The 25,452-nt window shown below is 48.6% G+C and overlaps 1 protein-coding gene across 7 annotated transcripts in view; it reads left to right on the forward strand.

Moving 5' to 3' along the window:
• LOC118924303 (small G protein signaling modulator 1) overlaps window positions 1–25,452 on the forward strand; it is an 89,469-nt gene that overhangs the window by 50,194 nt on the left and 13,823 nt on the right. For 5 of the 7 annotated variants that reach the window (XM_057491841.1, XM_057491839.1, XM_057491840.1 and 2 more), the window contains exons 10-20: window positions 1,972–2,039; window positions 3,162–3,325; window positions 3,505–3,637; window positions 9,174–9,281; window positions 9,602–9,740; window positions 12,086–12,150; window positions 14,015–14,160; window positions 16,999–17,127; window positions 21,497–21,679; window positions 22,924–22,992; window positions 24,611–25,201. In XM_057491841.1, the coding sequence (XP_057347824.1) occupies window positions 1,972–2,039; window positions 3,162–3,325; window positions 3,505–3,637; window positions 9,174–9,281; window positions 9,602–9,740; window positions 12,086–12,150; window positions 14,015–14,160; window positions 16,999–17,127; window positions 21,497–21,679; window positions 22,924–22,992; window positions 24,611–25,201 (1,795 nt within the window). Of the gene's footprint in view, window positions 1–1,971; window positions 2,040–3,161; window positions 3,326–3,504; window positions 3,638–7,657; window positions 7,823–9,173; window positions 9,282–9,601; window positions 9,741–12,085; window positions 12,151–14,014; window positions 14,161–16,998; window positions 17,128–21,496; window positions 21,680–22,923; window positions 22,993–24,610; window positions 25,202–25,452 lie in introns of all 7 variants that reach the window. The other 2 variants (XM_057491842.1, XM_057491838.1) reach the window with 2 other exon arrangements.

Here is a 25,452-nt window from a genome sequence, read left to right on the forward strand (position 1 = left end):
GCGTTCGCCGTTCATTCTGCATATTCTTGAGCATCTTGCAGAAGTGAACAAAAAACATCTCCAGGAGTTCATCACCCCCTGGGGACACAGAGGAGAAAGCAGGCAGTCGCAGCTCCGTGTGATGGGAATGATGTGCGAGCCCAGGGAAGGACCTCCTGGCCGAGACTTGGCGTGTGAGGGGAGCAGCAGAGGCCGCAACTCGGAACATGCTTGTGTACTTGACCGTCCTCCAAGGACATTCGCTCCATGCACCCTGGCGAGACTGAGGCAGGAAGGTCCCTTAGCGAGCATCTGGTCCAGCTTCCTCGTTTCACAGCTGGGGAAACTGAGGCCCAGAGACAGGCAGGGACTGACACAGTGTAGGTGGCAGAAGAGGGATTTGAACCCTTCTGGCCTTGAAGCCTGGGTTAGTGTGGATCCTCCAAGCAGCAGACACCGAGACTGGCCTAGATGTGCAAGAGAGATCTAATGGGGGAGGCACCCCTGGAGGGTGGACGCGAGGAGGCAGGCAGAGCCTTCAGGTCCCAGAGCCGGGCTGCCCCTGGGAGCGGGAGGGGAAGGGAGGAAGTGGGTGGGAGGAGCCCCTGGGCTAAAGCTGACCGCCAGAGGGGTCCCCACGGGAATGGGTCCACACTGGCATCCATGTACCCCCGTGTGCTCAGTCTCGGCTGCGAGTGGCCCAAGGGAAGCATGGCCTTGGCACAAATGTGGTGGCGGGTCCACAGGGTGGCCCCTGAAGCCGCGGGTCAGCTCTGTGCCCCGGAGCGGGGAGAGCTGAGCAGTGCGGTCTCATGGCCCCACAAAGCCTGACCTCCGGTGAGCCCCACCTCCCACTGGCTTTGAGTGGAAAAGCAATGTTTTTATTTAATTTATTTATTTATTTTTAAAGTATTACTGATGCACAGTCTTAGAATGTTTCACATGAACAACAATTGTGGTTCCAGCATGCACCTATATTATCGAGTCCTCACCCCTCCCTTGCAGCTGTCTTATCAGTGTAGTAAGATGCGGAAAGTAGTGTTTTTCAAGACAGCAGTAGGTTTTGAGCTGGAAATGGCAAACCTTAAGTAAATAATCACAAGGCCCATTAACAAGTAGTTTTTTTTGTTATCTGTGCTGTGTTGAGCCCTTCAAAATATGTGATTTAATTCCCACAGCAACACTGTGTGGTGGGTATTATCATCCCCATTTTATGGAGGAGGAAACTGAGGCTCCCATCAGAGACTCTTTCAAGTCACTGTGCTGGGACCTGTGAAGTCAAGGCTGTTGAGAGGCAGTTTTGACCACATGGACACGTGGTGGCCTGGAATTAGGGTCTCAGTCAAGACTCTCAGAAACCCATGACAGGAAACGAGCTCAAGCTGACTTAAGCATTGGCTGACATAAACTGAAGAATCCTGGGGCGGTGGCTTCAGGCATGGCTGGATCCAGGGACTCACATGTGAAGATCTGGACTCTTTCCATCTCTTGGCTGCCTTCCTGACTGTTGACTCCAGTCTCAGGAAGACTTTTATTTTTTTGGCCCTGGCCCCCTAAATCTCCAGACTGATTTCATCCTTACCAGTACTCTCCTAGCAAATGGAGCATTTCTTTCTCAGTAATATAAATCCAGTAATTGAATCTCATTGGCTCTGCTTGGCTCATGGAGCCATCCCTGAACCGCACACTGTGGCTGGAACAATGGAATATGCTGATTGGCCAGGCCTGGGCCAGGTGACCACTCCTGGAGTCTTGGGGTGGAGGGTGGGTGAGGTCAGCTCCAGCCAGGTGGACTAGGGGTAAGAGAGGGGAATCCTCAGAAAACTGGGGTGCTGAGACAAAAAGAAAGGGAGATAGAGCCTTGGAAGACTGGGCTACTAATGTTGGGAACAGGTGGGTCCCAGTGGGAAGGGTGGGCTTCCGTCCTCTGGGCCCTTCCCCGCAGTGAGGTGGGCAGGTACCCTGCAGGTCTGACCCTCCCGCCCCTTTCAGTGTCTACTGGGACTATGCCATGACCATCCGCCTGGAGGAGATTGTCTACCTGCACTGCCACCAGCAAGGTAGGGACCGGCGGGGGCGTGGGGCTGAGGTGTTCCTCCTGGAACCCTGCCTGCCCCCACCCCCTTACTGCCTGCACAGTCTCAAACTAATGACTTCACCTCTGCGAGCCCCAGTTTCCCCATCTGTAAAGTGGGGATCCAGCAGTACCTGCTCGTGGGCTTGTGGGGCTCATGTGATGTATGTTGGGGGCTCAGCCTCAAGCCCGTGGTGGACTTAGCTGCTGGTATTTAGTGAGTGCTTATCATGTGCCAGGCGTGGTTCTGAGTAGTCACATGCCCATTATTTAGTCGTCACAACAGCCCACAGGTAGAGGCACCGTCGTTCCTGTGTCAGAGGTGAGGAAACAGCTTAGCACAGGCCACACAGCCTGTAAACCTTAGAGTCTGGATTCAAAGTCAAGTCTTTGTCACTCTAGAGTCAGCACCCTGAAGATCTGGGATTAATAACTCGGGTTCCCCTTTAAAGCTCAAAGAAGGTATATTCAGAGCAAGCTGACGGCCATCCTGCTTTAGAAAGTAAGGGATCTGTGCCCTGCCAAGGCACAAAACATTAAGCTTACGAATGTGACAGACCTGGGTTCACATCCAGGCCCTCCCACTTACCAGCTGTGTGACGTTGGCATGTTATACAACCTCTCTAGGCCTCAGTTTCATATTGATGAATAGACAATACTAGATATGCCTCATAGGGCTATTTCAAGTATTATAACAAGGCACTGCCATTAATGTGCTCTGCTTACATACACTGAGTGCTCAATACATACTATCTAGAGTCGTGGGTCTAAAAGCCTCCATCACAAAATAGGTCTGGTAGATTTGTAGAGGGTGCTTGAGGACTCCGGGGTGTTTGGAGGCATCATTTTCTTTGGTGGGTGACTTCAGGGAGGCCGACTACACTCTTCCCGACCATGTCCTACAGTCCCCAGTCAACGATGGTAGGTGGGATGAAAGGGGCTCGGAGGTGGAAACTGCCCCTGACCCTCTGCCCAGGCCTTTCCCAGAGCCTCGGGCAGGTGCGTGGTCTGCCTCAGCATGCCTGGGGGGCTGTTTTGGGGAGGGCCCCGTCCATGCACCTCCTAGTGACTTCCTGCTGGGTCTTCTCTGGCCGTCTCCCGGCGACAGTGGACAGCGGCGGGACAGTGGTGTTGGTCAGCCAGGACGGGATCCAGAGGCCGCCCTTCCGCTTCCCCAAGGGAGGGCACCTCCTGCAGTTCCTCTCGTGCCTGGAGAACGGGCTGCTCCCCCACGGGCAGCTGGACCCACCACTCTGGTCTCAGCGCGGGAAGGTGAGTGAGTGTGGGGTGGACTGGGGAGCCCGGGTGGGGGTCTGCCTTGGGGCACGGTCGCTCCTGCCTATGGGTCCTCATATGGCTCCTGGGCTCATGCGTGCCTGCCAGGACCCTCAGGCTGTACAGGCTGGGAGGCAGGTCTGCCCAGGGGCCATGTGCCGGATGTGTTCTTTCAGGGCAAAGTATTTCCCAAACTGCGCAAGCGAAGCCCTCAGGGTTCCGCCGAGTCCACATCTTCAGACAAGGAAGATGACGAGGCCACGGATTACGTGTTCAGGATCATCTACCCTGGCATGCAGTCTGAATTCGGTAAGCTGCCCTGTTCCTGGGCCCTGTCCCTGGCAGCCTTGGTTTCCCTGCAAATGAGAAAAACCACTGACTATTTAGCTAATAAAGATGCTGCCGGGTGAGAGGTAGTGTAGAGTAGTGGCAGTGACATGGGCTCTGGAATCCTGGCTTCAGCCCTCTGTGCCTCGGTTTCCTTATCTGTAAAATGGGGATGTTCATAGAAAAGTGAGATAAGGCACTTGGCATAGAACACTGAAATATTAGTTGCTATTATATTGTTGTTGTTATGACTTTTTTACTTCAATATATTGTTGTTAGGATTCATTAGATAATGAAGTGATCAATGTAAAGCCCATAGAAGAAGGCCTTGCACACAGTAGGTCCTCAATAAGTGATATTTAACAAGCAGAGGAGAAGCAAAGCACTAGACACTAGCCTGCGAGATGCTAACGTATGTCCAACAACTGGCATAGTCACTGCCATGAAATAGATGCTTAGTTAATCGAAACCATTGTTATTTAAGATTACATCCCCATGGGATTATTAGAATTAAATGAGTCAATATTTGAAAAGTTCTCAGAAGGAGGCCTGGCATTGATGAAGCGCTATATGGATTTCTGTTAAACAAATCAAAAGCAAGTTATAGATTCTTTCTGTAAACTCCATTGTATTTAACCCTTGGTGGGTTCCATTTGATGGATAATGGCTCTGAGCCTCCCTTTGCGTAAGTAAGGTGGCCAAGCAGCGAGAAGCTCTTTTGCAAGCGGACCTGCTCCCTGGCAATTGGACTGATTGTACCAGGTCTCTTAATACTCTGGTTCTCACTCATTGCTGAGTGTGATCTGAGGTGTGGGGCAGGCTTGCCTGTAAGGCCTTAGGTTCTGGGCTTAGCCTGTATTTCCACCCATATGTTCCTTCCTGGCCAGTTAGGAGCAAAGCCTTGTGTCCCTGCATCACTGAGAGCCGTAGAGTGTCCTGGAGTCCTCATTCCCACACCCACCCCACCCGGGATCAGGGCCTGGGGCCATCCCAGCCTATCCAGGGCCCCACGGCTCCCACAGGCCCGCCAGAGCTGGTTCATCAGAGGGGCCACGTGCCCTGTGGCTGCCTTCCCAGGAAACTGTCCACAGGCCTTGTGTAGGCTCCTGCTGGGGGGCAGGCTGGGTGCTGGATGTCTTACTCGTTTGGGGCCTCTCCACGTTCGCCTGTCGCAGCGCTGCGTGTGCCAGTGGAACAGGCATGAGCTGTGCCCACACACACCCCTCTGCACGCCTCTCCACTGCCAGCTCCTAGCCTGAGTGTCCCTTTGCCTAATGGTCCCTTCTGTCCCTGGGTGGGGTGGTTAGAGGTGTCAGGGAATCAGTACCTCCCTGGAGCAGCCCTCAGCCAGAGACTGGCAGGAATTGGTGTGTAAATAGCTAGCTCCTCACCCCTTAGGTCAGAAAACTCTGGAATGTGTTCTGTGTGTCTCCCAGAGGTCCCTGCAGGAGGTCAAGCACCAGCTGCCAGTAGTGGTGACTTGTATGGTAACTAACACTTTACTCTATGCCTTTCTGTCTCATTCCACCCTGGCCATGCGTCTTAGGATCACCTCCCAAATAAACTACTTGGACTGGAATCTTTGTCTGCCTTGAGGAAACCCCAGCTAAGTCGATTTATTTAGAACAGGGCTTCTCAATCACGGCACTGCTGACACTGCAGATGGAATAATTCTTTTGGTTGGAGGCTGTCCTGTGCATTCTAGGGTGTTGAACAACATCTCTGGTCTCCACTCACTAGATGCCAAGTAGGAAAGCAAGTCATCACAATCAAAAATGTCTCTAGACATTGCCAAGCATCCTCTGGGGACAAGACTGCCCCCAGCCGAGACCTGATCGTTTAGAGAAAAGCACATGTCACTCACCACATTCGATTCTGCCACTGCAACACAGCCTGGTGCCCTGCCCGCTCCAGGCCTCATTCCCTTGTCTATAGAATGGAGATAACAGTACCCCCACCCAGGAGCATATTCGGAGGAGTCAGTGCGATGATACATCAAACGCCCAATGTGATTCGTGACTGATGCTCAGTGAGCAATAGTAGGTATCACGTGGTAAACACCACTGTGTGCCAAGCCCACTTCTGTGCACTCTCCGGGTCTTAGTTCATCAATCCTCACCTCAGCCCTTCCAGGCCAGGTGCCATTGTTGTCACCATACCCCATTTTTCGAAGAGGAAACAGAGGCACAGAGAGGTTAAGAATTGGTCCAGGGTCACACAGCTAAACCTCAGCGTGGCTGGAATTTGAATCCAGGTGGTCTGGCTTCAGAGCATGTGCTTCCTACATCCAATTCACGCAGATTGTTTTGACATGAGGTGGGGAGGGTACTGTAGTTTGACCTCTGTCATCTTAAAGGTCAGATTGAGTCCACATGCTTGGCTGATTTTCACAGGGGCCTGAGCCTCTGAGCCTCACAGAGTCAACAAAAACAATCATGTTGAGATTTTCATCTGTGAGCTTTGAAAAGTCCTTTCTGAAGAAGTGCCTAAATCAGAAATAGGTAAACCCCTTGCTGTGGGCCAAATTTGGCCCACTTCCTGTTCATGTAAATAAAGTTTTATTGTAACATGGCCACACCCATTCATTTACATACTGTGTGGTCTGTGGCTGCGTTCACACCACAGCAGTGGAGTTGCATAGCTGTGACAGAAACCACATAGTGCACCAACCCAATTATATTTATTGCCTGGCCCTTCACAGAAAAAGTGGGCAGATGCCTGCCTTAAAGAATAAGAGGGGAGAGTCACCCTCTGGGGGGAATGATGTGGCCACAGATGGTTCTAAACTCCCTTTCGGTGTCTTCTTGCCCTGTGTCTCCATCACCTGGTTCTTTGCCTGACTCTTGTGCATGGAGGAGGCGAAGAGAAGTTCTAAAACACGAGGATGAGTTGACAGAGAAGGGCATTTCCAGGCTCCTCTGCTGCTGAGATCGTACTGTCTGGTCTGGCAGGAGCGAGCCCCCTGTGGCCACCCAGCACTTGAAATGTGCCTAGTCCAAATCTTGATGCACTGTCAATGTGAAATACACACTGGGTTTTGAAGACTTGGAACAAATTAAAAAGTAAAATATCTCATCAATAATTGTACGTTGATTTTATGTTAAATATGTTATATGATAACATGATGGATATATTGGGTTAAACGGAGTATGTTGTTGGGATTGATTTCCCCTGTTTCTTTCTGCCCTTTTAGTGTGGCCACCAGATCATTGTAAGCCATGCATGTGGCTCATGTTGTATTCCTGTTTCCTGTTGGACAGCGCTGGTCTCATGCGGGGTTTCTCAACCTCGGCACTGTTGACATTGTGGGCTGAATAATTGTGTGCTGGGGTAGGGGGTGTCAACGTTGAACAGCATTGCTGGCATCTACCCGCTCATTGCTAGAAGCATATCGTAATTCCCAGGTTGTGACAACCAAAAATGTCTCCAGATATCACCAAATATCCTTTGGGGGGCCCAAATTGCCCCAAGAGAGTATTAATAGGATTTCGGAGTCCAGTCCCCTGGGTGGAATCCTAGCTCCACCACTTATTAGGTGGGTGGTCTTGGGCATGCTGCTTAACCAATCTGTGCCTCAGTTTCCTTATCTGTAAAAGATGATAATGATAGTACTTGTATTCAGTAACAGACAGTTGCTGCTAGTGGACAGAGAAGGGGAATCTTGGTCAAAAAGAGCAACTATGCCAGTTACTACCTGCTGGGGCTTTGGGTGAAGTTCTGAGCCTCAGTTTCCATTTCTGCAAAATGGGAAAGGACATGCTTCCCTTACAGGGGCATTACAGGTGATAAGGTAAGCCCTGCCTGGCGTGGTCCCCAGTACATAGTAGGCACTTTATAAATATCAGCATTCTTTCTTCCTCTAGTCAGTCACAATACATGGGAGCTGCATGGAGCAGGGCAGGGGAGAGGGACAAATCCCAGGAATTGGTGCTTGCAGCCATTTCAGTGTTCTGCCCATGTCTGACCTTCCATTTGACCCATGCCTTTGTTTTGTGTCTCAAGCTGCTCCCGACCCCTTGGACAGCACTCTCCCCATCTCTGTGGGCCCTGCCTGGATGGTGGCTCCTGCGGGCCGGTCCATGCTGGGGGTAGCCAGAGACAGTCAGTGGGCACGAACCAGATGGGACACCACCCTCCCCCTGCCAAGCTCGAAGCAGTCACCTCCCAGTAATGTCTGAGTTACCCCACCCCTGGGACTGGGTGCTGGCCACCTCTGCCATGTTGTCATTTGAGTCTTGGTCCCTAGGGAGATGGAGGTGGGATCCATTGGTGATGTTTGCAGGGTGTGAGGGGCTGAGGGTGGAGGCATGCTTGCCAGACATAGGTGAAACTGAGCAATGCTTCCCTGAGATTAGCAGAGAACTGGGGATACTTTTCTAGAATATTTTACAGGGGCTTACTGGTCTTTCTTGGCCAGCTCACTTGTGAGTCTGCCTGGGGAGGAGTACTGTAAAAAGCCACTCTTGGTGGCCCTGAGAACCTCACTGTGTAGGCAGCTTTCTCCTCTGTCCGTGGGTAAGGGCGGGCCCGGTCAGCTGCTGAGCTCTGATGCTGTGCGGGGCCTGGACCACAGTGCCCATGTCCCTCAGGGCCTGAGGGGTGAGGCGGGTATTACCAATCACCCTTGGGGAGGCATGCCATATGGGGCAAATGTGCATTTCTCTTAATCTCCCAGAGCAGGGCTTGGCAAAACTAGGGCCCACAGCCAGATTTAGCCTCATTCTTTTCGGCTCACAAAGCTAAGAATGGTTTTTACCTTTTTAAATGATTGAAAAAAAAACTGAAAAGGAACAGTATTTAGTGACATGTGGAAATGATAGGAAATTCACATTTCAGTGTCCATAAATAAAGTTTTGTTAGAACATACCCATGTTCATTTCTTTGCATTTCGTTAAGGGCTGCTTTTGCATTAGGACATTAGAATTGAGTGGTCATGATAGTAACCAGATGGCTCATGAGCCCTAAAATATTTACTACCTGGTTCTTTACAGAAAACATATACTCTGTCCTAAAGAAAATTAAATTTTTGCACCTGCTTAGAACTGCCAAGAGGCCGGTAGGTTAACTTACGGACATTGTGATGCAGGTGTCACAGTTACATTCCGCAGTAGTGCAGACATCGCTGCTTTCCGGGAGCTGGGGAAGAGGACAGGAGGAGAAACTCTAAGGGTTGTGTCCTGAGGGCAGTTGATCGCAGTCACTAGTGTCCAGGAGTTAGGAGATCAGTCATGTCCTCTTGGTTCTCGAACTGCTATTATCAAAATTGTTTTTGAAATACAGACCCAGAGACTATTTCTTCAGGAGATTTTAGTTCAGTAGGTCAGGGGGTGGGTACAGGCACGCGGATTTTTAACAAGTGGTTCTGGGGGTTTGCCAACCTGTTTGAGACCTGCCCGGTGGAACAGCTGTGTGTCTCAGCACCGCGGACAGCACCGGTGCCCTCAGCCTGGATCTGCTGGTCCCTTGCCCTTGTCCTGCCTCATCTGTTGAGTTGGTCTCCCTGCCATCTCACCACCAGAGACGCTCTCTCCCAGAAAGTCTACCTCTCAGGACTCAGGACCATCAGTCTTCCCCAGAAGCCCCCAGCAGGCCTCCCCTCCTTCCTGTCAGCCTCCTGTGAGGACAAGTGAGTGACAACACGGTGAGGCTTGGCCTCCTGCTCTGGGACTGGGTCTGCTTTCTTGGCTCTGGACTCTCTCTCCTCGGCTGCCATCAGCTCTGCCTGGCCCCTGGGGGCCCCAGATCTCGGTGGTGGCTTTCATTGTATCAGATGGGCTCAGAGGTCTGAGTCAGACAATGATTGGGGTTTCTGGTTCCTACTGTCACATTCAGGGTCCTTCCCTGCCCCTGTTCTGGCCCAGGAGTGAGCTGCTTGCCTTGGGATGAGGCTGCTGTGACCGCACAGGCTTAAGCAGGACTCTTCCTCTGCTCCTTCTGTCACCACAGTCCCCCAGGACGTTACGGATGTCTCCGTGAGCAGCCTGCCATCCCTATGGCACCCCAGCCCCCGGAAGTCCTCCTGCTCATTCTGTTCACAGAGTGGCTCAGCTGACGGCGGATCAGCCAACGGCTGCAACCATGAGAGGTATGAGGGGCTTGAGCTGTGACCAGTTTGCAGATACCCATGTCTTCCCTGCACTGAATTCAGAGGAGTGAACATAGGCTATGGAGACACCCAGGTCTGGGTTAAATCCAAGAGCTGTGAAGTCCTAGCTATTGGAGCTTCTTTACATGTATTGGTCAGGATAAACCAGGTTATGTCGCAGTAACAAACAGTTCTAAAATCTCAGTGGCTTATTACAACAAAGCAAAGGTTTATTTATCATGCATGCTGTGTGTCCATCATGGGTCAGCTGGGGGTTCTGCTTCCTCTATATTCAAGCCACCACCATCTTAAATATTTCCAGTGACAGAGGTAAAAGTAGCTCTGGAGGGCTTGAGCTCTAGAAATGGTCTGGCCTGAATGCAGCACCTATCAGTTCCTCTCACACCTCACTGGCCCCATCCACGAGGTGCCAGGAAGTGCAGTCCTACTATGCTCCTGGAAGGCAGAAACTAGAAATATTGCTTAATGACAATCACACATGCCTCAGTTGGCTTCTCCACCAGATGAGGATACTGTGCTTGCCTTATACAGCTATTGTATTGGCAAATCAAATGATGGTTTAAAATGGCCAGCATGTGGTTCCTGGCATGTGGTAATGTTCAGGAAATGACACTTCCTATTTTAATGCCTGAAGTTAAATGCCCAGATCATCTGTTTCCTTGCCTATAGAGCTTTTGTCTCTTTGAACAACTACTTTGGCAGTTTGTGAGTCTGATCTTACTTCCTACTGACCCAGCCTGCCTTGGCCTCCGAGAATGAAATCTTTTTTCCCTTCCTGTGCCTCTGTCCCAGTGGGTGGTCCATTGTGCAGCCATGGGATTGTAAGGGTCAGGGGCTGACATCAAATGTTTGCAGTCACCTGAGCCCTGGCTCTTACTGTGTGAGCTACGGGCCAGCAGAATTGTCACCTGAGCAGATTCTCAGTCTCTCCTCCCGGACCCACTGAAGCAGAATCTGCATTTAACAGGATACCAAGATCATGTGTGTACTTTTAAGCTTGAGAAGCACTGATGTGACCAGAGATTCTCACATTTTAATAAGCAGCAGAATCACCCGGGGGAGGTAGCAAAACATACTAGTTCCTAAACTACTTCCCTAGAGGTCCTCATTGAGTAGGGCTGTGTGGGGCCCAGGAATCCACATGTGGGAGAAATTCCAAGTGATTCTTGGGCTGATGGTCCATGGGCCACTGAACAATGCTGTTCTAACCTAGTACCCCCTCTCATAACATCTGCTTACATCAGGTAGTGATGGGCAGCCCATCACCTTCCAGAGAGCCCAGCTACTGTGGAATAGCTGTCAGTGTGATGCTGCTCTTAAATAATTTGAACAGGCTTGAGCCTTACTGACCTGAAGGCTCAAAGACGGTGACTTTAATATTTAGTGCCTCCATGTGCATCACTGGAGGACTGTAGCCTGCCTCCTCCCCTTTCTGCCTGGGTTTTCCTGGGTGTCCCCTGGGATATCTTGAGACTAAACATGCAGACGTTCCTCCATGCTATTCTCTGCAAGCATGCAGACACCCCCCTCAGCAGTTCCTTGTGTTCTCCAGCAGTGCTGGGGCCTTTCTTCTCTCTCCTCTTTCAGCCAAAACAGCCCCCCAAAATTCCCATGCAGGAAGCTCAGGTGTCACCTACTTTGCAGTTAGCTAGACTCTAAATCCCACTTTGGCTCAGTCTGGCTTAGGTGGGTGACTTTTGAAGTCAGAACTCTTTCTGAAAGTGGCAGAAACCCACTGCAGTCTGGTTTGAGTAAAAAAGAAAATCTGTTGCCGGAACTGAGAAGTCCAGAGATGCAGTGACTTCAGGCATGGCTGGAACCAGGTGTCAAAACAGAAATCTGTTTCTTCAGCACTTACCTCTACCTGCCTCTATGATAGTTTCATTCTCAGGCAGAGGCTTCCTATTCAGAGGCAAGAATGGATCCCAGCAGCCATTGCCTTATATCCACTGACTTAGGAACTCAGGCAGAGAAAAGAGTATCTTTCCTCTGACTTCCAAGCAAAGTCCCAGGGCTGATTCTCATTGGCCCACATTGGATCATGTGACCACCTCTAATCCAAGCAGAGTGACTCCAGCCGGAGTCATTTACCTGGTAGAATCAGCCCCTTCCAAACCACAGAAACAGAGGGTTGGGGAGGGGCAACTTCCCATGCTGAGAGCGGAAGGAGGAGGCAGTGACGCTCATGGGTAGGAACAATGGTCCCCCCAGCGGTCCCCTTGGCTGGCTGGCTGTAATGTGCTCCCTGGAGATACTGAGCTGTGCTCCTCCAGGAAACCTGGCTGCACGTTGATCTAAGTGTCTCCTTCTTTCTCTGTCCCCAGGGCTCCCTTGAAGCTTCTCTGTGACAATATGAAGTACCAGATCCTTTCCAGAGCCTTCTATGGATGTGCGTAGTAGCTGCATTTGCTGTTGTGGTCTCTGGGAGCATTTCTTGAGTGCCTGCTGTATGCCAGGAATATCAGGGGAAGGAGCCTGGCTCTGGAGTGTGAAATTCTGCTCTGTTTCTTAGATGTCTAGTTTTGGGGTGGTTCCATGAACTTCTCTGACCCTCAGTTTTTTCATCTACAGATTAGGGATACATTTTATCCCGAGGTCCTAAGAGATGGCAGCAAACAATGGGCTCCTTGGTGATGGGGATTTGGTTTAATCACCACTGCATCCCCAGTGCCCACCTAGCGGGTGTGTTTTCAGGTCGTTGAGAGGCACATACAAAGCCGGCAGCTAGCACTGCTTGTCATGAGGTGCTCCTGTCAGTTCCCATCTCCTGTGGGCAGAAGCAGAATCGTAGGTGGTCTCATCCCTTCCCAAGAACTTAAAAATTGAATTCATAATATGGGTACTCTGTTTATTTCCATTTAACAGATGAGGAAACTAAGGCACAGAGAGGTGAAGTGACTTGCCCAAGGTCACACAGCCAAGAAGCAACAGAGCTGGGACTTGAGCCTAGGCCTACCTGACTGCAAAGGCTCTGCTTTTTTCCACTCTGCTGTATTGATTCTTGGCCAGTTTTATTTCCCCAGCCTTTCAGCCAAGATGGGAGAGATAAAATGCATTAATATTTTCAGGGATTCCAGAAAAGTGTTCGTACATCCTGCGTGCGCCTGCAGAATAGTGGTGTAGATCCTCCCCCTGGGTGCCTGGAGAGGCAGGGAGAGTGTGAGCTCCTCAAGGTCAAGGTTTTTGCCTGTTCTGTTAACCACCCATCCCCAGTGTCTAATGAAGGGCCTGGCGTGGAGCAGGCATTGAATGAGTATTTGTGGAACCCAAATGGAGGAGATTCCTGGAGAAAGGGATAGGTGTTGAGTGATGTCACTGCACGCCTTGGCTTATTCCTGATGGTGGTGAGAGTCCGGGTGCTGGAGCCAGGCAGCGTGGGCTCAAACCCCACCTCCATCCCCTCCTGGCCATGTGACCTGCGCAGGTGGTGCCAGCAGTCTGTGCCTCAGTTTCTTATAGGTGGGGATAACTAGAGGATCTGCTTCATAGGGTTGTGACAGAATAAATGAGTTAAATTATGTAAGCTCTGGACAGCTCCCTGGCCAATAGCATGTGCTGTGGCCATTACATTGGCATAATCATCATCCCACAGTTGGTAGGCGCCAGAAGGTCCACGGTCCTCTCTGGGAGTTGAGGATGAGATGATAGGAGAGAGCCAGAGGGAAGGGGCACAGTCAGAGCAAACACTGGCTGGCATTTGCTGAGTGCCTCCTGCATGCCTCACACTGGGCCCTCCAGGTACCAGGGTGGAGCAGGTGGAGGGTGGCAGGTTGGTGGGCATTCGTCTGAGAGGCAGGGCCATCTTTGACAGCAAACTGGGTGTATCTCCCTGGCTACTGACTGGCCAGGACCTTCTTTATCCAGCGGCAAGTTGAACAAGAGTTGTTCCCACTCCTGCTCTCTTCCTCTGTTGGTGTGGATCGGAGGCACCCAGAGACACAGTGAGCCCACAGTCACTGGCTCCTTTCTGCCTGAGAATTGAATACCTTGGCTTCCAGCAGAGGAGGTAGTGGCTCCCTTAATGAGGCTGAGAAATGCAATAGGACTTCCTTAGCGTCACAGAGCTATTAAGCCATCCAGGCAGCCAGTGACTTGATGCCTTTGAGCCTTATCTGGAAAGGGGGATGATGAGGATTTGCTGAGTCATGAAGATTCAGTAAGATTGCCAGTGGTCAGCTCTTTGGAGACCCCATGCGGCAAGGCAAGGAGGATTGGATGGTAGATGACAGGATTTTCCTTCTCTCCCTCACCAGGGCTTGCCTACTGCAGACACCTGTCCACCGTGCGAACCCACCTGTCAGCCCTGGTCAATCACATGATCGTGTCTCCAGACTTGCCCTGTGATGCTGGACAAGGGCTGACGGCCAGGATCTGGGAGCAGTACCTGCAGGACAGCACGGTAAGGCTTGACCCTTCTTGGTCTGAAGTGGGGCAGAGACTGCAGGGAGTCCGTCTTGTCATCTGAGAAATAGACGCACCTGGTGGGGACTCCGGGATGTTGTGACGTCCTTGGGTTCTGCATACCCAAACTGAAGAGAGAGTTCCAAGACCTGTCGCCTGCATCTGCCCATTGATGTAGATCAAGGAAAACATATGCTCCCCTGGAAGGAGTAAAGAATCAATGAGTCACTGTGCATCTATTAAACATCAGTTGTATGCTCAGTCCTGCATAAGGTGCTGTGAGTCCCCAGCCAGAAGGAATTGTTGAAATTCCTTAGAATAACAAGAGTAGCTAAGTTAGAAGGAGGCAGCTGAGCCAAGAAAACCCCACCACTGTTCGAAACTTTCTCCCCTTTCTGTCTTAGGGCCTAAGAGTTGGACCATGAGATATTTTTACCTGGAGATGGATTTTTACGATTTTCTTATTAGAATACAAGGTCCCTGCAAGCAAAATGTTTATGTCTGAAGAAAGTTTCATGGTCATATAGTTTGGGAAACCAGATTAGGCAGCTTTCTCTATCCTGCCGGACTTCTCAGAACCTTGGCTATGCTGATACTTGTCACTCTCAAGGACTGGGGGAGTGTGGGAGAGCATATGAAGCATTCCCTCAAATGTATGTGGCCACAGGGACCTTTGCTGGAAAAGTACCTCCCATGGCAGGTGGAAGGCAGAATCCACTTAGAGAAATACTAGGATTCCTGTTGCCATTCGGAGGAGATACCTGTGTCCTCCACTTTGGACAAATCCAGTAGCTCAGTCACTGGTTCTCAAACCTGGACAGTTAGAAGGGTTATTTTACTTTTTTTTGCCAAAAATAGTTGTTTTCCTAAATTGTAGGAGGAGTGCATACTTTCTGTAACAATTCGAAGAATGAGGAATGTGGGTGTATAGAATGAAAAAATTTTAAGTAGCATCTTTCTGCTCTACTCTAGTTCTAATCCCTGAATTAATGAGTAGTATCAGTTTGGTGTAGACCCTGCCATACATTTCCTATCCTTATGCATCCACAGATACATCTACACAGATATATCTGTAATTCTTTATTTAATTCTTAAGTGAGGTGACATTATACTTGTATTTTAAGTGACCAATTTTTATATCAGGGATGCTATAATTTATTCAAGTCTTCCCCTAATGATAGACATCTGGGCTTTTCATTTTTTTTCTTTTTAATTATTAAAAAAATGCTTCAGTTGGCATCCTTCTAAACACATACCTTTCTGCACTAGTGCTTTTATTTTGAGGGTAGATTCCTAGAAATGCAGTTGATTAATGTGCACTTGAAATTTAAATAGTTATGCCAGCTTACTTTCTCAAGAGGTCTTAGTGTTTATACTCCTCAGCGGGCTAGGACAGTGTACATTTCCTGAAGAATTCAAGAGATTTATAGACTCTGGGCTCCGCTCCAGCCTTACTGATTTTGTAGCTCTGGGAGTGCAGCCCAAGAATTTATACTTCTGAAAGCTCCCCCCCACATGCTTCTGGTGCTCTTTTGAGGCACTAGGCTAAGGACAAATTGGTTGCAGCCCAAATATTTTTCATCTAATTTTTTCATAATCTGTTTGGTCATATTTTCATTCTTCTTGGTTGGACTATTGTATTAGGGTAGACTGAGCTGCAGTAACAAAAGTCCCCACCATTTCAGCTGCTTGACACCATGGGGGTGCATTTCTTGCTCATTGAACAGTCCTAGGTAAGCCTTCCTAAGAAATAGGCATCTCTCCTCCCTCCAGATGTTCAGAGGTCTTTCAGTCTTGCGACTCCACCATCCTCCAGGGACTCATGGTCACCTGTCTCCCAACAGAGAGCATGAAGGAGCACACCTTCTTCAAAGCCCTGGCCTGGAAATGGCTTACATCACTTCCTCTCACATCCCACTGGCCAGAACCCAGTGATAGGGTCACACCAAACTGCAAGGGGGGCTGGGAAATGGAGTCCAGCTGTGGGCTTCAGGAGAAGAGGATGTAGATTTTGAATAAAGAGTTCACAGCTTCAGCCACAAATAGTTCTCTGAATTTTAAATAACTTTGACAAAGGTTGTCTACATAATGGAAACCAAAATTCCCAACAGGGACAAAAGAATGGCTGGTTTTGCCATTTTTGTTGGGTACATCTAAGACTAGCATTAAGGTATGAAAGATGCTTTTGATTTTGGAATGTGAAGTAAAGAGATCAGATAAGAGGAGACAGAACCCCAGTGCCCTTTAGAGTAGCCTTCCAGCAGTCATGGACACACACACACATGTGAACAGTTAGGACCTGCAGGTCCCCCAGCTTGACTTGTAACTGCAAAGCCTTTGCCTGAAAATGAATTTAAGAAAACAAAGAGGACAAATCTATTCCATGATACAGAAAACAATTGTTAAAATCATCCCAGTGTGCACAAAAACTGTTAGTGTATGAGGAACCGGCTGGAAATGGTCATTTTGGACTCATCTGCCTTAAAATAATTATCTGAGAGCTGAGTCAAGATTAATAACTCCTATATTCCCAAATAAGCACAGTACACACAATTTACTGAAAATGAAGTAGAAATGTTAATATATTATGTATTAGCCTTTCTTTTTGTTTTGTTTTGACCTTCTGCATGGTCTTCCCTCGCAGAGATGTGCCGTTCCCCCCGTGGTGGGCAGCCGGGGGACTCCCCGGATCTTGCTCTTAGATATCTGGGTACCTGTGGCTTTGCACATCACACCATGATCTCTGAGGCTGGGCCTAAGAAGCAGGACTGCCAGGGCACAGGGCCCACCCCGGGTTTCTGTTGACCAAGCCTTTGCTTCCTCCCCTCCGCTGCAGAGTTACGAGGAGCAGGAGCTGCTGCGCCTCATCTACTACGGGGGCATCCAGCCAGAGATCCGCAAGGCCGTGTGGCCCTTCCTCCTGGGCCACTACCAGTTCGGGATGACGGAAACAGAAAGGAAGGAGGTTGGAAACCCCGATGGGGTCTTCGGTAACAAGAGGAGCCAGATGCTATGAGGCTGGGGGAGCTCTGGTCCCATTTTGGATCAAGGTGGGGCAGGGAGGTGCAGTGCAGGGGAGCCAAGAAGCTCCAGAGCAATACTTGTCCCAATGCAAGCCACAGATGTCATTTTTTTAGGTTAACTTTTTATTTTGAGGTAATTATAGATTCACGTGCAGTTATAAGAACTAATGCAGATGGCTCTCATATATCCTTATACAATTTCCCCCAGTGGTAACATTTTGCAAAACTGTAATATCACAATCAGGGTATTGCCATTGGTGCAGTATACCACTCTGACTCCCACTTCCCGGTTTACTTGTATTTGTGTGTGATTTTGAGTGTCAGTATGTAGGTATTTAGTTCTCCACAATTTTATCGCATGTCACAGCCAACACACGGACCATTTCCGGCACTCCCAAGTCTCCTCAAATTGTCCTTTTATGGGCATAGCCACCTCTCTCCCACTCCCCGCCCCCTCTCCAGCCCCTGGCAACCACGAATCTAGTCTCCTTTTATAAATTCCTATAATTTCAACATTTCATGGATGTTGTATAAATGGAATCATACAGCATGTAGCCTTTTGAGATTGACTTTTTTCACTCAGCATAATTGTCTGGCGATCCATCCAAGTTGTTGCCTGTATCAATAGCTGGTTCTGTTATAGCCGAGGGATACTCAGTGGGGTGGACGCACCACAGTTTGCTTCACTGTCCACCTGTTGATGGATAGGTGGGATGTTTCCATTGCTTGGGCCATTACCAACAAAGCTGCAATGAACATTTTGTACAGACTTTTGCGTGAGCATAAGTTGTCATTTCTCTGGAATAAATGCTCAAGGGTGCAATTGCTGGATCATGAGATACTTGCATGCTTAGTTTTATAAGAAACTGCCAAATGTTTAGAGGGGCTGTACCATTTTATATTCCCACCAGCAATCTAGGAGTTCCCCCGCCTGCACCCCCACCAGGATTTGGTGGTATCATTCCTTTGTATGTTAGCCACTCAGGCAGGTGCATAAACCATATTTCATCGTGGTTTTAATTTGAATTTCCCAAAGGCTGGTGATATTGAACATCTTTGCACGTGCTTGCCGTCTGTGTGTCTTCAGTGAAAAACCTGCTCATGTCTTCTGTCCATTTTCTAAATAAGTTGTTTAGTTTTTACTACTGGGTTTGAGAGTTCTTTATATGTACTCTACATATTAACTCTTCTTGGAAATGTGGTTTGCAAATATTTTCTCTACCTTGTCTTTTCATCTTAATGAGGTCTTTTTGCAAAACAAATTTTTTAACTTTTGATGAGGTTCAGTTCATCAATTTCTCATATGGAGTGTACTTTCATATGAGGCTTAGGAACTTTGTGCCAAGACCTAAATCCCAAAGATTTTCCTCTGTTCTTTTTTCCTTTGAATTTGTGTAATGTGTGTTACATTTGAGTCTGTGATCCATTTTGAGTTCATTTTTGTTTACAGCATGTGGCTTAGGTCGGGGATCATTTTTTGGCCTAGGTATGTCTAGTTGCTTCAGCACCATTTGTTGATCAAGCTATTTTTCCTTAATTGAATTGCTTTTGCTTCCTTGTAAAAAATAAGTCGGGCATATTAATGGAGACCATTTTCTGGACTCTGTTTTTTCCATTGATCTAATACCACGCTATCATTAGTAATCATCAGCTAGTAAATACCACAGTCTTGATGACTGTAGCATATATACAATCCCTAATGTTTTAGTAGTCACATTCTAAAAAGTAAAAACACAGATGTAATGAATATTTTAAAACTTTTTTGTTTAAAATAATTGTAAGTTCACAAGAAGTTGCAAAAATTATAATACAGAAGTCCTGTCTACCCAATCACCCGGCTTCCCCCAGTGGAAACATCTTATAGAACCATAGGGCATTATTAAAACCAGGACATTGACACTGGCACAATACCACTAGCTAGACTGCAGACCTTACTAGGATTTCATCGCTTTTTGCATCTGCTTGTGTGTGTGTGTGTGTGTGTGTGTGGTTCTGTCATTTCATCAACATGAAATTAATATTAATAATATATTTTATTTAACCCAATATATTACCATTTCAGTGTGTTAGGAATGTAAAACTTAGTAATGAGATACTTTACATTCTTTTATCCATACTAACTTTTTAAAACCTGGTTCTATTTTACACTCCATGTACCACCTGTACTATTACTTACTAAATATTTGTCTTTAAATTGGCTCACTTAAACATTCCTGTGGCTTTGGAACTCACTAGCTAAATCAAGTGCTCACCCAGAGCAGGAAACCCTTAAACACCTAGCCTGCGACCTGCGGAATGGGAAATCTTCTACCTGTCATGCCTGCTAATCGTATTTACGGGTGATTGGGTCCTTACAACCAAGAGACAGTGGGAGAGTAATTGTAAGAATGCCTCCTTGGCCTCTAACAAACCATTGTGTGACCATGGGAAAAATCACCTCTCCTCTTCTTGTTCTCTATTTCCATGTGGATATAAATAAAATAATTACAACTTAAAAAAAAAATAATTCATGTCAGTTTTAAAAAAAGATTTATATCCCTACCACCAGTAGAAAACCAGTACAACTTCCCATAAATGGAAGAAAACTATAAAAAATAAAAGTAATAATAGAATTAAGACAAAATGATGTAATTCAGTTCTACCTACATTTGATAGCTTGCCTGAGGCCTGTTCTCTCTTTCTTAAAAAGGGAGATTATAAAATGTTACAGGAGGTGTTAGGCACACAGTAGCACCAGACTGGCCTTCCTTGTCGTCAGAAAAGTTGCCGGAGAGTTGAAATGGGAACTCTGACCCTGCGGTTCCATGTGATGAGGCCCCATGCCAGGGAACTGTCCAAAATCATTTTGGTACCAGGGTGAGGCCCCTCCAGGCTTCATTCATGGCTGGTAGGCTTCTGGGCAGAGAAGAACCGGGAACTGCAGTGTGCCAGGCCCTGTGCTTGGACTGGGGACCCAGAAGTGCACCAGATGAGGTCCTTGCCAGGTTCGTGGGGGTTGTGTAGAGTCAGATGGATGGAGGCAAGCCCGGGGGCTGTTGTAAGAGCACATAGGAGGCTCTTCCAGGTGGAAGTCAGGGGGAAGGCTGCCTGGATTCTTTGGAGGAATTGCTTTCCAGGCAAGGAGGATGAAGAAGGGCTTCTGGGAAGAGGGGATACTTGCATGAAGCTGTGTGTCCTTGTGTGGGAAGGGGTAGGACGGGAGGGTGGGTGCGGCTGGAATACAAAGGACCCGGGGACTGGGGTAGCACTGAGAGGCGGAGCTGGAGAGGAAACGGGAGGAAGGCTGCTGAGTGGGAGAGGGCTCAGAGGGGCCAAGCAGGCCCCGGGAAGGAGGCCACTGGGGTTGTCCAGGTGCAGGGTCGGGGAAGCCCAGCCTAGAATGGCAGTGGAAATGGGGAAGTGGGCTTGGATGAGTCTTTGGGAGGTCGGCCAGAGGGAGCCACTCAGGACAGTCACTGTGCAGGGTGGATCCTGAGCCTCTCCAGAAGCCCCAAATAGCTGCAGGATCCCCCCCTCCTCCTGACATAGGACAGACTTCCTGCTCATCATGCCCTTATTTAGATCAGCTTGTCTGCCAACACTTATGGCCAGAGATCTGGCAGATTCCGGTCCCCTGTTACCTGGGCTGGTAACATGGGAACAATACAAGCTCTCCCCTCTCTACTGAAATCCCACAAGGAAAATGCTTGAAACCTGTGGCCCCTCGATAAAGCCATGTCTGCATGTAAAGGAAGAGGTCGGCTTTATTCACCTCTGATTCCCCACCATATACCCCCAGGTTGGCATGTGGGAGGCCCTCGGTAAATGTGTTGAATGAGTGGATGGATGAAGCATATTGCTCCTCTTGTATACCATAAGCCCTTTTTATAGCCTAGCACATAGTAGGCACTAATCAAATTAACTGGATAAGTGAATGAATGAATAAGGAAGGAGAGAAGAGAAGGAAGGAAATGAGGAAGGACAGAAGCAGTTTTCTCATTTCAATATCTGCAAGGCTTAGAACTCTGCCTGGTACAGAGTAAGGGCTCAAGAAATATTTGAATGTGTGAATGAATGAATAAAAGAAGACAGGAAGAGAGGGAAAAAATTGAAAGAAAGTGGCCTTCCTCACTTTTGTGTCTTCCCAGGGCCTAGCCGGTACCCCACACATAGTAGCTGTTCAGTGAAGGTCTGTTGGATGTTAACTCCATGAACGTTGAATGGCTGGTTTCAGGGCTCAGGGTCCTGGGCCAGAGCCATCCTCTTCCTGGTTGGGCTGGCCCTCCCTAGGGGTCCCCAGTACTCTGGCTGACCTTGCATCTGTCCTGGCAGGTGGACGAGCAGATTCATGCCTGCTACGCACAGACCATGTCGGAGTGGCTGGGCTGTGAGGCAATCGTGCGGCAGAGGGAGCGGGAGTCCCATGCGGCTGCCTTGGCCAAATGTTCATCAAGGGCCAGCCTGGACAGCCACCTGCACCAGATGATGCACCAGGACTCTACCATCAGCAACGAGGTGATGGGCGCCTCCCCTCAGGGAGTAAAGTGGGCAGTGAAGGCAGGATCAGCCCCATCAGGCAGTCATAGGAGCAGTGAGGGCTGGAGCTTTGGGACAGTCTCACCCCTAGCTTTTGGGTGGAACATGACTTTGGAGCCTGGGAGATCTGACTTTGAACTCCAGCACCATCATTTCCCAGCTCTGGGGCCTCAGGCAAGTACCTTTACCACTGGGACTCAGTTTCCTCATCTATAAAATGGGAATAACCCTTTGTATAGGGGAGGTTTGTGTGCAGCTCAAATGATACAGTGTGTAGAAAGCATCTAGCACAGTGCTAGGCTTTCCTTTATTCCATAAATACTTCTTGAGTACCTACCATGTGCCAGGCACTATCAGAAATGTTCTGGAAAGTCAGGAATGCTCCAGTGACCAAGTCAGATACGTCTGTCTTCACAGAATGTCTAGGTTAACAGCAGGAGCTGACAAGAAAGCTAATTATCTTTACAGGGGGTGTATCTGTCATCAATTGCTGCAATAATGCTGCATAACAAACAGCCACCAAAGACAAACTGCCCATGAGTCTGTGGGTCAGCAGTGAAGTTTTGCTCTGAGCAGGGCTGGGTGGGCCCACTTGTGCCTGCTGTGAGCCCCTGGACAACGAAAAGATTTGTGGCTCTGGGCTGGGCTCTCTGACATGTCTGAGGTGACTGGCTCTGCCCCAGTGTCTTACCCTCCAGCAGGCTAGCCTGGGCAGGTTATCATAGTGCAGCTCGCGAAAGAGAAAGCAGAAAGAACACGTGCTTTTTAAGCCTCTGCCCTGGTGGGTGTGCTAACGTCCCATTGGCCAAAGCAGGTCACACGGCCAAGCCTAGCCTCAGGGTAGGCAGGAACTAAACGTAATGGGGCAAACTACTGGGCCATTCATACAACCAGGTCCTCTGAGTTGAACCAAAATGAGCCAGAGGTCTCAAATACAGTGCAGTTAAGTGTGGGATTTTCCGGTTGCAGGGGCGGGAGTGGGGACCCTGTGGCTGGCATGGCCTCTGAGGAGGCTTGGGGAGCGGGGAGGGAGTTCCCCCTGGCCCACTATCATTTTACACATGGGAAGCTGAGGCCCTGAGAGGGGACTTGCCAAGTCAGGAGTAGAGGTAAGAACTACGCTTGCTGACTCCAGGCCCAGCGGTCCCTTTTGGGCTGCGTGCAGGGGGTCTCTGCCAGGATGCAGCCTCACCCGCACTCCCTCCTGCCCCCTTGTCCCTCAGTCCTCTCCCAGCTGCAGTTCAGGCCGCCAGAACATCCGCCTACAGAGTGACTCCAGCGGCAGCACACAGGTGAGCTTTGGCCGCCCTGCCCCCCCTCCCTGCCCCCCTCCCTCCAGGTGGGATTGGGTGTCCATCATCTGGTCGTTTCTGGTTTGTCTGGTTTAGCTTTCTGTGCTAGCATTAAATACTGAGTTTTATGAACAAAACAGCAGTAGGCTCATAGACACTGAGAAGCGACCAGTGGTTACCATGGGGGAGGGATTGCAGTGGGTGGGAGAAATAGATGAGGGGGATACAGGGACCCCAAATCTCAATTGTAATATAAATTAGTCACAGGGATTAAAGTACAACATAGGGAATATTGTGAATAATTCTGCAACATCTTTCTATGTTGACAGACAGTAACTACATTAGTTGGGAGGAGCATCTAATATTATGTTGGGAACTGTCAACTGTGTTGTATATCTGAAACCAATTTTTAAAAACTGAGTTTTTAGTTACACAAGTAATATAATCTCTCCCTGTTAAAAAAAATCTACTCTCCCTGTTAAAAAAAATTAAAATATTGCAGAGAAAGGTAAATTTGGCTTTGACCACCCCTAATTCCCACTGGCCTTCCCTAGAGGTAACACCGCTGTCATCAGTTTACAGTCTGTCTTTCCAGACTCTTCTGTGTGCCTTTGCAGACACAGAACTATGCAGACTATATGTAGAGGATGTATTTTGGTGATTGGTTGTCTTTTAAAATTCCCACAAAAGTGCTATCATTTGTTTTGTTTAACAGCTCTCCATTTCATTCAGTGAAATGTTAACCAATCTGACTCAATATTAAAGAAAAAAAGCAAAGTGCAGAAAACATGCATACTATGTCACTTCTTGTGTGAAAAAAGAAATATTAATTTGTGTGTGTTTTTGTATAAAAATGGGAGAATAAACCAGAAACCAATCAAAATGGTTCCCTAGAGTGAGGCAGCAGGCAAAGAAGCTACAGTTCCATGAATTCTAGTTTTGACTTTGGAATTAGGTAAATTTTTTTACATAACGTAAAGCAATTTAATCAACAAGAAAAGAAACAAACATTTGAAACTAACAGTAAATCAATTTGGTGGCATAACCATACAGAGAAGACATATTTCAGCTGAACTTGGAACATGGTCTTACCGCCATGGGATACGGCTGAAGGACAGAAAGAAGCACAAATAAGCCATTGAGATGTGTCCTAGAGACTTATCCATAATATTTCATATATATCTAACTACTTTTGAAAACTGATCCATAATTGTCCAACTGCATGGCTATAATATGCTGTTTTTAGCCTGTTGCCTATGTTATTAACTAATTTTTTACCTTAAAAAACTGTGTACATAATTCTGTATCATGAAAAATATTGTCTCCTCTGCCTTAATTCCTTAGTACTCTCTCCTCAGAGCCAGTTGAAATAGCTCCTTGTTTTTTTCTGGATTATTCCTTGTATTTCTATGTATGCAGGTCCCTTTTTTATTTTTCACAAATGAAAGCATATATTACACCTTGTCCTGCTTCACTCTTTTACTGGCTGTATAGTATTCCACTGTGTGCACAGCCCATATCTGAAGCAATCCCCTGGTGGTGGATATGTAGGTTGCTGCTGGAAGCAGTGCCACAGCGGGTATCCTGGTCCGTCTGTCTTTGTGTCCCTTGTCTTCAGGTATTTGAGTCTGTGGACAAGGTGGAGCAGGTAGAGGCAGAAGGCAGGTCGGAGGAGAAACAGCCCAAGATGCCTAATGGGAACCTGGTGAATGGCACCTGCTCCCCAGACTCTGGCCATCCTTCCTCCCACAACTTCTCTTCAGGCCTCTCGGAGCACTCGGAGCCCAGCCTGAGTACAGAAGACAGTGTCATGGAGGCCCAGCGGAACGCCTCCCTGGGGCTTCGGCCCGGGGACAGCAGTGTGGATGATGGGCAGAGCAGCGAGGCCACCACTTCCCGGGACGAGGCTCCCTGTGAGGAGCTGGCCGCGCAGGACAGCCTGGAGAGCGACCTCCTGGCCAATGAGAGCATGGACGAGTTCATGTCTGTCACCGGCAGCCTGGATGTGGCTCCACCAGAAAAGGAGGTCGCCATGATGGGGAGCTGGGGGGGCGGTGAGGTGCAGAAACATGGCTGGGTGGACAGTGAGGACAACCTCTCAGAAGAGCCTGAGATGGAAAGTCTCTTCCCCACCCTGGCTGCTCTGGCTGTGACCACATCTGCCAACAATGAAACATCCCCTGTGTCTTCCAGCGGTGTCACCTACTCCGTAAGTCACAAGGATTCTCCTCCACTCAGTTTTCTCATCTAACAGCCATGGAGGGTGGGAGTGTCCAAACAAACCTCAGTTAGGCAGAACAGTCTTCGGTTCATTGCTTTTTCTCCATCATGGAGGAGTCACAGCAGAAACCCATTTGGGAGGGAGAACAATATAGTGCTTGAAGAACCCAGACTTTGCAGTCCAATAGCACTGGGTTCAGATCCCAGTTCAGGCATATGGATCCTCAGTTTCCTTCTCTG

This window comes from Manis pentadactyla, chromosome 14, assembly GCF_030020395.1.
Source record: "Manis pentadactyla isolate mManPen7 chromosome 14, mManPen7.hap1, whole genome shotgun sequence".
NCBI classification, from domain to species: Eukaryota; Metazoa; Chordata; class Mammalia; order Pholidota; family Manidae; genus Manis; species Manis pentadactyla.